The sequence below is a fragment of the Sus scrofa genome, chromosome 7, assembly GCF_054392235.1.
Source record: "Sus scrofa isolate SSC_HxYL_T2T_F1_AM1 chromosome 7, Sscrofa_HxYL_maternal_Yorkshire_Landrace_v2.0, whole genome shotgun sequence".
NCBI classification, from domain to species: domain Eukaryota; kingdom Metazoa; phylum Chordata; class Mammalia; order Artiodactyla; family Suidae; genus Sus; species Sus scrofa.
In genome coordinates this window covers 66,139,678-66,155,402 of record NC_139389.1, presented here as the reverse complement: position 1 = coordinate 66,155,402, position 15,725 = coordinate 66,139,678, and the positions used below count along the sequence as shown (strand labels likewise).

The following is a 15,725-nucleotide window of genomic DNA, read 5'->3' as shown; positions in this document are numbered from 1 at the left end:
CATCTGGCTACACACTAGAAGGACAGTAATCCTGTCCCCATCAGAGCACGGCTGAGGCTAAAGTATAACGAATTGCCTTGTACAGTTACTATTTGAGGGCACGGCCACGAAGGATAAAGACTACTGCTGTTGTCTCTGCTGATAGATGTTGCCTCGTCAGATAAAGAATAACAGGTTTTATTTATTCTTGCACATACTGCTCAAGGTCCAAACCATGCTAGAATATCAATGTGTATATGAGTGTGCTCATGTACTTGCAAGACAAAGAAATATCCAAACCCATGAGCAAGTTATTCTAAGGAGACATCCTGTTGTCCACTCTTGTTTCAGTATCCATATATAGCCACTCATTACATGTCCAACCCCAAGATTTCCACACAGTTTATATGTCTGCAGGTATGGGACCATTTAATTGACAGACTAAATGGCTGTGGATTTCATGGAATTACACACTAAAGGGTACCCCTTGGGAGTTCCTGTCAGGGCTCAGTGGTTAATGAATCCGACTAGGAACCATGAGGTTGTGGGTTCGATCCTTGGCCTTGCTCAGGGGGTTAAGGATCTGGCATTGCTGCATTGCTGTGGCTCTGGCATAGGCTACAGCTCGGATTAGACCCCTAGCCTGGGAACCTCCATATGCCGCTGGAGAGGCCCTAAAAAAGGCAAAAAGACCAAAAAACAACAACAAAAAAAACCAAACAAAAAAAAGGGTACCACTTCTTTAGGAATTTGAGTACACAAATAAGTTCCATTTACAAAATGATACCTGATGACTGACCATTAGTACCAAAAAGTTTATAGGCAGACCCCTTTTGGAAATGTACTTTTTTTCTCTTCTAAAAGGATGCAACATATACTGCTAGTCATTTGTTGAATACGTTTTTAAAAAGCTCTTTCCTTTCTTTTTCACTCACTGAGAATTTATTTTTAGTACATTTAATCAAGGCATTAACTGTTTCAGTATAAGGTTAGTCCACATTAACATTGAACATACAAGGGTTACTCTGATACTGAGTGGTCAATGAACAACTTCTTACTTATGCAGGCCTGTAAACATACAATGTCTCGATGACTATTGTAAGTTATTAAATTTACAGGGAAAAGGAAGCTTAACAATTAAGTGATATTTATTTTGTTCTATGTATTGTTTAGGAGGTAATTTCCCCTAAGTTTCTTATTTACTATTCAAAACTCTTTGCGAAACCAACACCTGAGAATACAGCTAATAAGTGACAAGAGCTAGAACTGAGGTCCAACCATAATCATGCTTTTCCCATCAAGCCCCGTGGAGGGATGCATGAGGAAAAACTGTCTTCATTCAGTTTCCCAACATTATTTACTACATTTAGCAACCATGCAACAGGAGTCTTAAGTCTCTAGCTCACTTATTCGATGTAACTCCAGGGTTTTAGTAATAGGGATAAAGTCTAATGCCTTGTTACTTTTGATTATGTGCTGGCATGTACATATCATGTCAGTGAGCACTCACCATTCCCTAACGATCAAGCCTGTTCACAACTTCTCGAACTGTAGCTATGAAGTTTTCATTGTCTTGGGGATTAGCTAAGATAATACTGTGCAGTCTGTTCATATATGAGTCGATAGTGTCCACTGTAGGTGTCTCTCCACTTCCTGAGGCAAGATAAGAAGAGAAAGTAAGAAAATCTCCCCCATTCAGTTCAACCGTAACACAGATCAGTGATTCCACAGCAAAAGAACCTTGACTCTAATGTGATTTGCTCCACAGAGAAGATTTTAATTTCACAGGAGACTTTTAGACCTCAAAGAAATGAAATTACTCTATATACTCTAAATAAACAGATGGACTACATAATTGCCATGCAGTATATATGAGTAGCTGCATAAAACAAAAGCTCGGAGTTCTGCCGTGACTGTCTTCAACATGAAAGAGTATATAAGAAGTACTAGTATTTGTTTTTCTTTTCTTTCCCTTTGAGACAAAATTACAAAGCAAGCAAACATATATCAGGAAAGTAATCTGGGGGGAATGGGTGAGATAGGGGCAGGGGATCAAGATACAAAAACTTCCAGTTATACAAGAAATTAATTCCTAGGGATGTAATGTACAGCATGGTGACTAAAGTTAATATTGTGAAACTTATCTGAAAGTTGCCAAGAGAGTATATCTTAAAAGTTCTCATCACCATAAAACAAATTTTTGGTAACTTTGTATGCTGATACACCATAAGTAGACTTGTGATCATTTCAGTATATACAGATATAAAATTGTCATGTTGTACACCTGCAACTAATACAATGTTACATGTCAATTACACCACAATTTTAAAAAGAAGAAAAATACTCTATTCAGGATTTACTACTCAGTTTCCATCAAATTTAGCTAAATAGAAAGTAGATTATATTTAAAAATAACTGAAGAAGAATTTAACTGAAGTTCCTGCTGTGGCACAGAGGGTTAAGAATCTGACTACAGCAGCTCAGGCACTGTGGAAGAGTGGGTTCGGTTCCCGGTCCTGAGCAGTGGGTTAAAGGATCCCCACTCTGCCGCAGCTGTGGAGGGTGTAGCCATTTAAAAAACAAGACAAAACACTTTTTTAACTGAGCAGAAAGCCCAAACTTTTGGAAGATTTTAACCAATACTGAGATTCTATTATATGACCCACTCTGAGAAAACTATGAGGAAACCCCCTGGCTGTAATGATTTTCCTCTGGGAGGGAGACTTCAGCCTCGCCACACCAGTACCAACATAAACAGCACCTGACCTCCGACACCGTTTACAGCGCTCAGGTAGGGATGACATTACCAGGCAAGGGCATGCTGGCAAAGCTGCTGGTCAACACCTGCCGCAGGGTCTCCAGGTGCTGCTGTAAGACGGTGTTGCGGCTGCGCTCCTGGATCACGTCCACCTCCAGCTTCTCCACCGCTGTGCGCATGCTCTCCACGTGCTTTTGCAGGGCTGCATTCCTCTCCTCAAACTCCATGTTGGATTTTCGAAGCTGACGGAGCTCTGCCTCCCGAGCTGAGGAGAGACCCCCGATAGAATACACGCAGCACTGGCATCTCTGTCTCCGAGGAGGCCCCGTCACTCTAAAGTAAGTTCTGCTTAGCTGTCCTCAATTAGCTACCCCGCCTCATCTCCGTCTCATCGTGGCCTTACAGACAGCAAGTTCACCCATAAAACACCTGGCTCCCCAGAGTTGTTTTCATTCTTTTGTGTGTGTGTGTGTGTCTGTCTGTCTGTCTGTCTTTTTAGGGCTGAACCTGTGGCATATGGAAGTTCCCAGGCTAAGGGTCAAATCAGAGCTACAGCTGCCGGCCTGCGCCTCAGCTCACAGCGAGGCCAGGGATCAAACCCACATCCTCTTGGATACTAGTCGGGTTTGTTACCGCTGAGCCATGATGGGACATCCCCAGAGTTATTTTCATTCTTAAAGCTGGTCATATTCCTGTACTTAAGATTGTAAGGAACAGCTGCAATTCCCAGTATTTTTGTTTGATTTTTTTAAAGCTGTGCAATGAGAAGCCTGAGGAGATTCACAGGGGGATCCTGGGAGATTGGGCAAGCACAGCTGTGGGTCCACATCTTTACTGCAATGGGGTCAGCTTTGCTCTTATTTATTTTATATTTTCGACATCCATGTAAGCTTTCATTTGTACAAAGGGTTGTAGACTAAGCCGGAAAATAACGGAATTAGTGATGCATGTTTATTTCCTTTGATCCAGAGACTAGAGCAGCTCTGACAACCCTGGCTCAACTTTCCTCCACTGGTCTTTGAGTAACTACCTTTAATAGAGTGAAGAAGAAGCAGTTTTCTTCTTCCAGACCAGTCCTAGGGTCTGGAATATCACTCTTGTTGCTTTTGAGCAATGAATTCCTTCTGACAACTAAATCCCCTTTCACAGACCTGAGGAACACAAAACTCTTCTTTGGTAATCACCTTTGCTGTGGTTCAGGAATTCCTCTGTAAATATAGGGATGTCAAAAACAGACCGTTCCTTTACCTCTGCTTCTTTCTGTGAATCAAAAGTAACAGAACAGTTAATTCTTAAACAGAAGCTAAATTAAATAGTAGTGCTTGAAGGCACAATGGTCACATTTTCCTTAAAGAAATAGCTGGACAAGCAGGAATCAGTCCAGGTGAGGTTGCGAGGAAAGTGTCTTCACCTTTTCTTCGGAAGCAAACTTTGATAGAGTGCAAGCAGGTTAAGTATTCAGATCTTTTAGGTGACAACTGCTGTGCAATGAGACATCTTTAAGCAAACCTACATACATTTCCCTAGTGGAGATTTTGGAAACCATTTCTTAGCTTTGTGCTTTGAACAGTCAATAGTACACCATGGAGAAAGTGGTTGAGGAAAGAATAGAGAAAGAGAATTTCTAGGTGTATTTTCTATTGTTTTTGTTGGTTATATCACATATAATGCTCTCTGAGGTAGGATTATGCAATCTAAATTTGCAGAGTGGACAATAAGATTTTAAGCAGAGGTTTTCCAGCCATGAGCAATAATAATGGTATTTCATTGTTACTTCTACTTTTACTTCTACTTATTTACAAGGGGCAGTCTATAATTGAGGATCTTTTAGACTTTCTTTGGGCACAGGAAAAACAAACAAAAACTAAGAAGTCAGAAATAACGAGGCTTCAAATATGAGCATGACAAGGATTATATGAGATAGGAAAAAAATAATAAAACCTAAAATTAATTCACCAGTAAGCCTTTAAAAATTAAAGTATCACAAAAACACTATAAAATATATTCCATGATGATCCTTGTGAATAAAGCCATTATTTCAAAATGCTTTGGCTGCAATTTCTACAATGAATTTGAAGTTGAAAGCATTAAGAATATAAATTATAAGTGTCTTGGCAGTATTTAAAATCTTGCATAAGATGGTATGACAGTAGGAAATGAGTACTGAAGAAATTGCTAGTGAAATTTGAAGATTCCAAAACCTTTACAACATAAAGAACTGTTTAAAAAAAAAAATCTAGAAATCATTTCTATAAAAACACATTTAATGCCAGAGATAGAATGTATCTTTCCTATTCTTGCCACCACTAGTCTTTTATCTTTGAACACAAATAGGATTTGGTGCCCCAGTAGGAAGGCTAAGCAGTTAACAGCCTATGTGGGAATTCTGACAACCAAGCTCCTGTTTTCATATTGGTGTCTGCCTTGTTAGGGGGTTGGGCTGTGTGAACTGCCTGCCAATGGCAGCTGATCAAGAGAGACATCTAAGATGGAAGTCTGAAAAACTTTGTATTTATCTGAGCAAAATTTCAGAGTTAATTCTACCCTATATTTTACCTCTTAAAGAAAGTGAAGTTTCCCAGAACAATTTAAAAACAAATAAAATTATCATCGAAAGCCCCAGTTTCAACATGTAAAGCTCGACCTCCAACCTGTTCTTAGTGGATTTCAAAGAGAACTCATGTATGGGCAAGAAAGGCTTGTTGCAGAAGGATCTTAGACATATTTCTTAGTGGCTTTCTCTTGATTCTGCTGACTTATCATATGCTTTAACTCTGTAACTGGGTTGCTGAAGGAAAGCAGAAACACAAGTCCAACATATATAAGACATAACAGACATAAGCATAAGTCCGCAAATGACTTAGGATACAGTCTTATGATTTTATCATCCTATCTTGTTCAGTCTCTTACTTAACTGCTCAGGCTTACATGACATCAGTTTACCTAGCCGTAGGTCCGAATATCTGCCAGTCAGATGGGTAGGTGGGGATGCTTGGTTCCTGTTACCATGCACCAAGGCTTAGATTCTCCTCAGACAGGTACTTCTGCTCTCTTCCTTGCCAGAGCAGTCCAAACCAAGCTAGCTCCATAAGAGCAGAGGATAGCACCATGCAGGTGCATTAATACACTGCCCCTTGGTACAGAGTCTTAGCGTGCAAAGTAAGGAACACCAAAGCAATTAAATGGAACTGCTCAATCTCTGAAAGGCAACAGAGAAATAGTCTACTTAACTGAAGAGTCATAGTAAAAACCATCAGCATGCTTCCATTACTTGGCATGGAGAGGATCCTCTTGGGGGCTCAGATATACTTAAGCTGCTCCAAGGATCACTCAAGGGATTAAAATCATAAGGATTTCATTACCTCTTCTTTGAAAGGGTCTAATTTTTTCAGGCTGAGTGTCACTTTGTCATTTCTCATAAATTAAAGGAGAAACAAAATTATTGTTTCTATCTTCATCTTTACATGGGATTTAGACACTTTCTTGGGAATAACACTAGCTGACTTCTGGGTCTAGCAAGCTGGCTTTTGATTTGAGAGGAGCAAGAAAACTCTTCACTCTTTCACACATTCTATATATTGAGTGGAGGGTAAGAGAACAGAGACCTTTTGATCTGAAACTGTTTTGCTGTGATCTAGGCTCAGGGCCAGAATTTCATAGAGTGATATACTTCTCTCAAGTGCTCTTTACTTTAGGGAATGCTCTTAATATTGTGTACCAGACTAAAGTGCCCCACTGCTATGCAGAATGGCTTGAATGGCTTTCAGGTCAGCATTTCTTTAGCTCTAATATGCTCTCCAGTATCTACCTTGGTAACAATGTCTTAGGAATCTAAGTTCCATTAAGGAATACAATAGGTTTCTTTACTACATATCCACAAATCAAATTGTTTTCTGTCTCAAGTGGCAACAAATTTTGCTGACATCCCAGGCGTCCAGGCCCTTTTTAACCTTCAACAGTTTATTCCATATAGTGTGGCATGTGCTGCCAAGAGTGCTACATTAAGACTGGACTGCAGAGGCCTGGGTTTCAGTCACAGTTGTGCCTCTAATTCAATAAGTGATTCTGGGAAGTTCTTTTCCTGTCTTAGGCAAGTCCTTTTCGTCATCAGCAAAATGAGGGGGTCAACTGAGAGGATTTCTGAGGTCTCAGTATTTTTGAAGTGAGCTTGAGGACTATTCTACTGCATTTGTCATTTTACCCCTAAGGATAAGGAAAGGGAAATAAGCATGTATTAAGAAACTGGATGTTTTAGACACTTTGCAAGATACTGGCTCTTTTATCAACTTCTTTATAACTTTGCTCAAGTCATCCTACCCACCCTGAAGTGCCCCCACAAAAGGGATCATCTTTAAGGTCTGATTCAGGTCCTCCTTTCTGGGGGGTTTTCTGTGCCCCCCCCCACTCCATAATGCTTTCGTATTTTTCTTAACTCTTATTATACCAAGAGGTTATGTGTAACTATGTTTAAAAACTGTCAAGCCAGTTTTTTTATTGCAATTGTTTTGAAATTATCTAGTAAGATAGTATTCAATGAAAAATAAAAATAGATAAAAGTGAGGGGCATCAATTAAGTCAATAACCTTACTAAAATAACTTTATCCCGATGAGAGGATACACAGGACAGAATTACAGAGCCTACTGTATACACATTTGAGAAACTACTGCTGCCTCTTCACCTATTCTTTCCTTTGCTTTGTTTGGTTTCATGTGTCTAATCCTGAAACAAGGAAATCACACAGAAACTTATTCCTTTTTATGCATCACAGAAATTCATATCATACTAAATAATGTATTTTAATAAAAAGCTTCATTTCTCAAATCTTCAGCTTCTATGACTGACTAAATCTACTAAATCTTTTCTGACTGCAACTACCAACTTTATTAAAGACAAAAATGCCACATATGGTTTGGCCAGCAAAATCCATAATGTTGAAAGGAATCAGTTGCTGAATAGAAAATGTGAGATCTAATGTTTTAGATTACTGTTCAAGTTTTTTTTTTTTTTTTTATCCGTTAAGGATAGAGACACTATAAAGGATGCTTAATAGGGCAAAAAAGAAGTACAGAAGTTTCACAGTATTAGTGGGTGGGCACACGAGGAAGGAGAAATAAGTAATTATACAAGTATCCGGCAATATGGAAAGCTTACAACACTGTTCAATTATGATTTGAAATATAAAAGCGTACGTACATAGTTTCTCAAGCAAAAAAAAAAAAAAATTCATCCTAATTGGAGCCGAGATTTCATATATAACTTCATTTATATAGGATATATTTAAGAATAAAATGCTAATATTTACTATGCTTCTCATTTCATAATTCATGGATGTAATAAATCTATTTGACTCGTGAATCTAAAAGTTTTCTCTGTTTTGAAGGTCACAAATACCAAATTAGGCATGAGTACTCCAAGATAAATAAGTTACTATTTTGAAAAAATGATTTCCTTGATTCAGTAAAAAATCCAATACATACAAAAGAGTATATCAGAAAATTATTATTATTTTTTTATGTTTTTTTTTTAAAAAGAAAATTCTTTTTGTGAACATTTCCACTCATTTCAACAAATGCGGGGGTTATTTTTGTATAAAAATAAGTAAATATTTATGGAAGAATTCCTCTATGCAAGGGCATCATTCTGGGTGGTACAAGGATGGGTACAAGATGGAAACTAGGTTGTGTATACCTTCAGAGAGATTACAATCCAAGAGTGTTAATAACTGAAACACTCAGGTAACTTCAGCACCTTAGCCAGATCAGCTAAGTGCGTTAAGAAAAATATAGAGAGCCGTGAGGTTTAAAGGGAGCTGGAGGAAACAGAAAAGGCTGCAGGAGGAAATGGAGCTTAAAGTAGAGTTTGATAGATGACTAGAATTTAGAGGCAAAATGGGATAATGGGAGAGGGTAATAGAAAAAAATAAGTGAGGGAAAGAAAGTATTTGTGTCAAAGGAAGAATTTGAACTCAGGCACGAGGCAGAGAAGGATGAAGCACCTGGAGGACAGTGAGTATTAAAAGTTTTTGGTTTTGTTTTTTTTTTTTTTTTTGGTCTTTTTAGGGCCGAACCATTGGCATATGGAGGTTCCCAGGCTGGGGGTCGAATCAGAGCTGCAGTTGCTGGTCTATGCCACAGCCATAGCAATGCGGGATCTGAGCCGAATCTTCGACCTACACCACAGCTCACTGCAACGCTGGATCCTTAACCCACTGAGCAAGGCCAGGTATTGAACCTCTGTCCTCATGGGTGCTGGTCATATTTCTTTCCACTGAGCCATAGCAGGAGCTCCAGTATTAAAGGCTTTTAAGTACATAAACTACATATGGGAATTATGAGAGTTTAAGGTATTTGGAAAGGGAAATTGGGACTTAATTACAGAAAACCCTGATTGCTACATTTGAATATGATTTAGTAAGCAATGAAGAGTCATTGAGCATTTTCAAGCATGAAATTACCACAAATTTAATTTCTTACAACCATATATTAACCGTAGCCTACACATAGGCCTAAATCCTATTGCTGAGGCTGAACCAAATGGAAGGGAAAAGGCCAGAGAAAAATATGTGCCAGCAGGAAAGGAGGCATAGGAACCAAGATAACTGTCACTTGTGCTCTGCACATGCTGTAGTCGAATAGTTCATTTAAATTAAATGCTAAATTCCCTAAGTAACAACTTTTTGAGAGTCGGAATAAAGTATCTGATGATGTTAATCTATAGTCAGCTTACAGCTTTTAGTTGGTCCTCATTTCTACACCTCACTCCAAGCTCTAGCCATCTTTAGCATCTAAAGCGAATAAAATTCTTGGGTCACAAGAGGGGCTGGAGTTAAGGGGTTTAGTTCAAGGACAGATTCATAACATAAGTGTCTGCCATTTGCTAAGCATCCTCGAGCTAAAGGCAACTAACCCAGTCCTAATTATGGGACAGAAAATATTCTGCCGTGATTAAAAAAATGGTCCAATAGCATTTCAAATAGCATCACTATTATATACATATATCATACACATACACACAACGTGTAGACAGAAAGTTAATTACCTCATGATCATGAGTAGCCTGTCGGGCTGCATCTAAAAATATGAAAGAATAAGAATATTAAGCTAAAAACCAAAACAAAACAATAACAAAACCCAAGCAAATGACTGTGCCAAACTACAAAAACTGCTGGTATATGTGGGCTCTCAAAATATAATAGCTTTATTAATCAGTCAGTTAACAAAAGTTAAAGGGAATTCCATCTTACAGGTTAGGCAATTAGACATAAGAGAGGGAGTTCCCGTCGTGGCGCAGTGGTTAACGAATCCGACTAGGAACCATGAGGTTTCGGGTTCGGTCCCTGCCCTTGCTCAGTGGGTTAACAATCCGGCGTTGCAGTGAGTTGCAGTGTAGGTTGCAGATGTGGTTCGGATCCCGCGTTGCTGTGGCTCTGGAGTAGGCTGGTGGCTACAGCTCCGATTCGACCTCTAGCCTGGGAACCCTCCATATGCCATGGGAGCAGCCCAAGAAATAGCAAAAAGACAAAAAAAAAAAAAAAAAAAAAAAGACATGAGAAACAGCAGACATCATTCTTATCTTTGAGGAGAATAGAGTGGACAGGAAATACATGCCAAAGGCTGTTTGCACAACATTATAGTTTAGCAGGCAAGATGCCCAAAGGAGAAGACGCAATAGCTAAGTAATGTCAGGCTTAGCTTTGGCAGTATTTCCTCAAGTAGGGGAACTTTTAGCAATCCTTGTAAGAGTGTGATGAACAATTTTATTTTATTTTTTGTCTTTTTAGGGCCGCAGCTGCGACATATGGAGGTTCCCAGGCTAGGGGTTGAACTGGAGCTGTAGCTGCTAGCCTACATTACAGCCACAGCAATGTGGGATCCAAGCCACATCTGGGACCTACACCACAGCTCACAGCAATGACAGATCCTTAACCCACTGAGCAAGACCCAGGATCCTCATAGATGCTAGTCAGATTCGTTTCCGCTGAGCCATGACAGGAACTCTGTGATGAACAATTTTAATGGAAACTAAAAGATCCGTGAAGATGGGGGTTTTGACTGTTTTGTTTACCTTTGCATCCTTAATATTTAGGTTAGCTCCTGATATGTAACAGGAAGTGTTCAATACATATTTTGAATACAGGCACACATGAATGAGTGAATTAAAAGGATGGTCAGTGGACACTGGGAGAAATGATCACATGAAAGGCTTAGAGGTGTTAAAGCAAGGCAATTATGTAGCATAGTAGGCAGATTTGTTTAGAGGCAGAGAAATGCCTAAACTGAATAAGAAAAAAAGCACAGGGCAACTACAAGGGGTCTTAGAGTACAAGCCAAATTGATACTGGATATGGAAACACCAACTGAAATTTCTAAATGAGAGCGATGTGATTTTAATAAAACTCCAAGATAATGTTTTTAAGTGAATGTAGTATAATAGAGAAACGAGAGAAATGTATCTTTTATATTTAGCACTCTAATAGTAGGCTTTGTGACACCCCATCATGCAAAAACAAACTACAGATACATTTGGTTCTGGTTCTGATACCTTGCCTATGAGATTTGCCTTTCTGACGGTCCTGTGTTTTCCTACTGAAGACCTTGTAGGCCTCAGTCTTCTGATACTGCTCCAGTTCCTTCATGTAACGCTCCTTATCTCTGTCTGCTTCATCAAGGTAGCGCTAGGAAAGAAATGTTCAAGAAATAGATCTTATTGAAGTAAAATACCAATGAACTCTGTGAAGAAAACAGAGGACAATTAGAACATGGAAAGAAAAGTACACGTGAGGAATAACTTTAAGGGAGAATTAAAAAAAAAAGTCGTGAATCAGAAAAAAACGCTCAGTTATAAAAGTAATAGGTGATTCTGACTTTTAAGACTGTTTATGGCTTTTTCTAACTTATTGAAGACAAGTTCTACTGAGATCACTCTCATAAAAAATTCACAAGAACATGATTATAGTTCTTCCTCTAATCCTATAGATAGAACTACACATGGCCACTAGAATCCTCAAGAAGACTAAACACCACATAGGCACAATTAATCTTCCCAGGGGAAAGGATGGAATATTACTTTGTGTCTTTATCCCCAACCCATTCTGAGGGGATGATCTCATACATCAATGGGCCTTTTAAGAGCCAGAAGAGTGGAGACATAAAGAGCATAAAAAAGAATGACCTCATCCAGTGGACCTAAAACGAACTACTGTGAGAGAGCCTGTATCTACATGCTTTGTGATATGAATTATTTAAACAAAGTTCATTGATCTACTAGGATAATTTTGTTTAATGCCTTGTACTTTTCATTCATCAATTAAGTTTAAGAAATAAAGTATAAAAACACTGCTTCTAAATGAAGTCAGAAATATGTTAAAAGCTTTATCCCACATTAAGAGCCGGATGTAGGGGACAACCGACTGGCTAACTCTGGGACAATTCAAGTATCAAAATACCTAAATGAATATCTTAGAGTATTTAGTAATAAATTATAAACTATTGGGAAAAAATTCTTTTGCCGATACCAATAGTAAATAAATAACAAACAAATACATAAATGGAGGGAGGAAGAGGGCTCTTGCTTAGACTGGAATACCGAGGGCTGACTGGTAAATGCTGAGGGAGTGAGAGAGTTGGAAAATCATCATTTTGCAAAATGATGGTAAAGACTAGATCAGGCAAAAGTCATCAATGAATGCTAAATCTAGGGCAAAATTTTGATGTGGAACAGACTATTTTCGTGTTCTTAAAGTGGTCTTTCCACAGATTGATTGTTAGTTATAAGGGAGAATAAAAAACTTTATTAAGTGAGCAACATTAACATTACACAAAAGGATATCGTGTGCCTGCATACATGATACCCTGAGCAGGACCAACACCATCTATGTGGTATTCTGACCAAGAATGCATAACCTCAATCTAATCAGGAGGAAACATCCAAAATCAAAATGAGGAATGTTCTGTTAAAAGTAAACAAAAAGGAGGGGCAGGAAGAGGGACAGACTGTATTCTTAAAATATATCAATGTGACAACCAAAGGCTGTGGAACTAGTCCAGATTAAAGGAATCTAGAGATTTGACTACTAAATGCAGAAGCTGACCCCCTGGACTGGAATCTGAACTGAAGGGGGAAAATGTTACAGAGGAATGATGTTAGGTCAACCAACAAAATTGGAATATGGATGGTAGGTCAGATAAAAGTATAGTGTTTAGTAAGGTTGTTAACTAAACTGTGGTTATGTGAGAGAATATGTCTGTTCTTAGGAAATCCACACTGAAATATTTAAGGGTATAGGACTATGATGTATGTGTGTGTGTGTGTGTGTGTGTGTGAGGGGAGAGAGAATGCACGAGTGTGCCCAAGCTTTCCCGGGAGAGTATGAGCATGTGCAAATAGAGAAAAAGTGTTAATACTAGATTAATCTGGGTAAAGGGTATTTGGGTGTACTCTGTTCTATTCTACGTTTGTAACTTCTTGCATATTTGAAAAATTACATTGAAAGAAAAAATTAAAAACAAAGACAAACACAAAAACCCTTGCCCTACTTAACTACTGTTAATTATCCCCGTGGGCTGTCACTGGAGATGACTTCTGCTTTTTTCTCTACATACTTCTGTACTGCCTGAAAATATTTTAAACAATGAGCAGGTACTAATTTTGAAATAAAAAAATTAAAGAGAAAAGCGTAGCCTAGTATGTACAGCTCATGATCCCTTTATACATTAGCACTAAAACAATGGATGATACACGCTGTTTTCTATTAGCTTGCTACCACAAGCACAGAGCTCCAAATTGCAACTCAATCTGATCTCTTTGAAATTTTTTGAATTCAGTTAATTCCCAAGAGTATTTTCCAATTTGGTTTTAGTCTGTTTGGAGTCCTTTTTAAAGAATGTAAGGCATAAAAGAAATATAGATATATTTCAGATGCTGAGAATACTGGGAACTTTTAACCCAAAACTATTCCCACAGTCATTACCATCACACCACTTCTGTGGCATTTCAATGAGTTCGTGGTTATCTTGTCTTTAATTCCACTCAAATCTCTCCAACAAATGGATTTGTTTCAGTTTGGCAATAGGGTTAGTTTCTGTCTTGGAGGAGAAAGAATTCAAATAGTTTTTGCTTTATTTTCCATAGTAGGTTAAATCTGCCAGAACTCCAGTTAAAAAAGTTTATATTAAAGCAGTAAAATCTTTTTCTTAAAAATTTCATGTGAACAAAATTTTATCAAAGGACCTTTTCTCATTTATCTCATGACTTTATTCATTTAACTCCATAGAATAAAATTATGTTGACAGATTTCTTATTGGTGAACTACTTTTTACAAAAATCTTTTATGAATTTTTAGGACATAAAGCAAATAAATGTGGAGTTGCTTTGGTTGAGGGGGGTCCTAGAGTCCCTCCTGCTCACACCCCTGCAGCAGACTCGGAAAGAGTGTAAAAACCACAGAGCTGGAGAAAAGAGCTGTGAAGGACCCTGCTATTCTGTTCTCCTAGGCACCATGACAAAAGTGAAGAATCAACAGGCAATTTTCTTTGCTTTTCTGATATAAGGTATTTTTGAGATTTAATCAAAACCAAGCAAAGGATCAGGAATAGGAACAATTACCTGTTTTTCCTCAGGAGGAAGTTTACTCCATTCATTGCCTAACATCCTTGTAATTTCTGGAAATGGGACTTCTGGTCTTTTTGCTCGAAGCTGTTCTCGACGCTCGTTCATGAACCGGACATATCCTGTGAGGGGGGATTTGGGTGCATTGCTGTCTCGAAGAGGTTTCTTCCTTTTTCTTCCTTTGGACCAACCTCCTCGTTTACTTCTTTGCTACAAAGGCGAAATAAAAACCCTAGATCAAATTACAATAGCAAAAATTTCCCGAAATAACAACAATCAACACCAAAAAACAAAACAGGATTAAGAATTGCATTTTCCCACCATTAAGGCCCTGGATATTTTCAAGCTTTCCAAATCTGTTATAGGTACAAATGACTGCAATGCAGTTTTCAAGAAGGGACTCCAGAGGGTTCACTTGCAGACCTTTTTATGTGCTATGTTACAAACTGTTACACTCAGGGGCTATTTTAGGGCTAACCCCAACAGATAAGAATAAGAGGTACCATGCTCAAAAAGCCTTGGCCTTCATATGAACTTAACAAGTCCTGACTCCTGGCTGGGGAATGTTCTAAATGAGAATGCAGCACATACAGAACTCTGTGCCAGAGAAGCAGACATTGCTACAGTAGATCAGAACAAGATGCTGTACCATGCACTGGGCAAAAGAACAGGCAAATGTAGCACAGGAACTAACATCATTGATGAAGGGTCTTTCTCACTGATACCACTCAAAGATCAGTTTATTTCCCACAGCAGAGAGCAATACAGATTTTAAAATTAATTTCTAAGACTTAGAAAAATTTCAGCAACTATAATATATCCAAAATGAAGACTACTTCTTTGGCTTGATGAGTTATATCTTAAGATGTTATTTATTTATTTATTTATTTGTCTTTTTGCCATTTCCTTGGGCCGCTCCCGCAGTATATGGAGGTTCCTAGGCTAGGGGTCTAATCAGAGCTATAGCCACTGGCCTATGCCAGAGCCACAGCAACGCGGGATCCGAGCCGCGTCTGTGACCTACACCACAGCTCACGGCAACGCTGGGTCCTTAACCCACTGAGCAAGGCCAGGGATGGAACCTGCAACCTCATGGTTCCTAGTTGGATTTGTTAACCACTGAGCCACGACGGGAACTCCAAGATGTTAATTTTTAAAGGCAGAGGTCTTAATGTTACTAGTTATAGCAAAAAAGATGAAATCACCCCCAGAATTCCCGTCGTGGCTCAGGGGTTAATGAACCTGACTAGCATCCATGAGGACACGGGTTCAATCTCTGGCCTTGCTCAGTGGGTTAAGGACCCAGTGTTGCCATGAGCTGTAGTGAGGTCGAAGATGCGGCTAAGATCCCGCGTTGCTGTGGCTCTGGCTTAGGCCGGC

The 15,725-nt window shown here is 38.8% G+C and overlaps 1 protein-coding gene across 3 annotated transcripts in view; it reads right to left on the bottom strand.

The window, feature by feature from the left end:
- The window catches only part of HMG20A (high mobility group 20A), a 65,715-nt gene that overhangs the window by 4,164 nt on the left and 45,826 nt on the right, over positions 1-15,725 (bottom strand). For 2 of the 3 annotated variants that reach the window (XM_021099019.2, XM_021099020.2), the window contains 6 exons: positions 14,343-14,555; positions 11,280-11,412; positions 9,777-9,808; positions 3,922-3,997; positions 2,787-3,002; positions 1,490-1,632 (listed from right to left, as the gene is read on the bottom strand). In XM_021099019.2, the coding sequence (XP_020954678.1) occupies positions 1,496-1,632; positions 2,787-3,002; positions 3,922-3,997; positions 9,777-9,808; positions 11,280-11,412; positions 14,343-14,555 (807 nt within the window). In that variant the 3' untranslated portion in view covers positions 1,490-1,495. Of the gene's footprint in view, positions 1-1,489; positions 1,633-2,786; positions 3,003-3,921; positions 3,998-7,731; positions 8,947-9,776; positions 9,809-10,668; positions 11,413-14,342; positions 14,556-15,725 lie in introns of those variants that run through there. The other variant, XR_014810523.1, reaches the window with a different exon arrangement.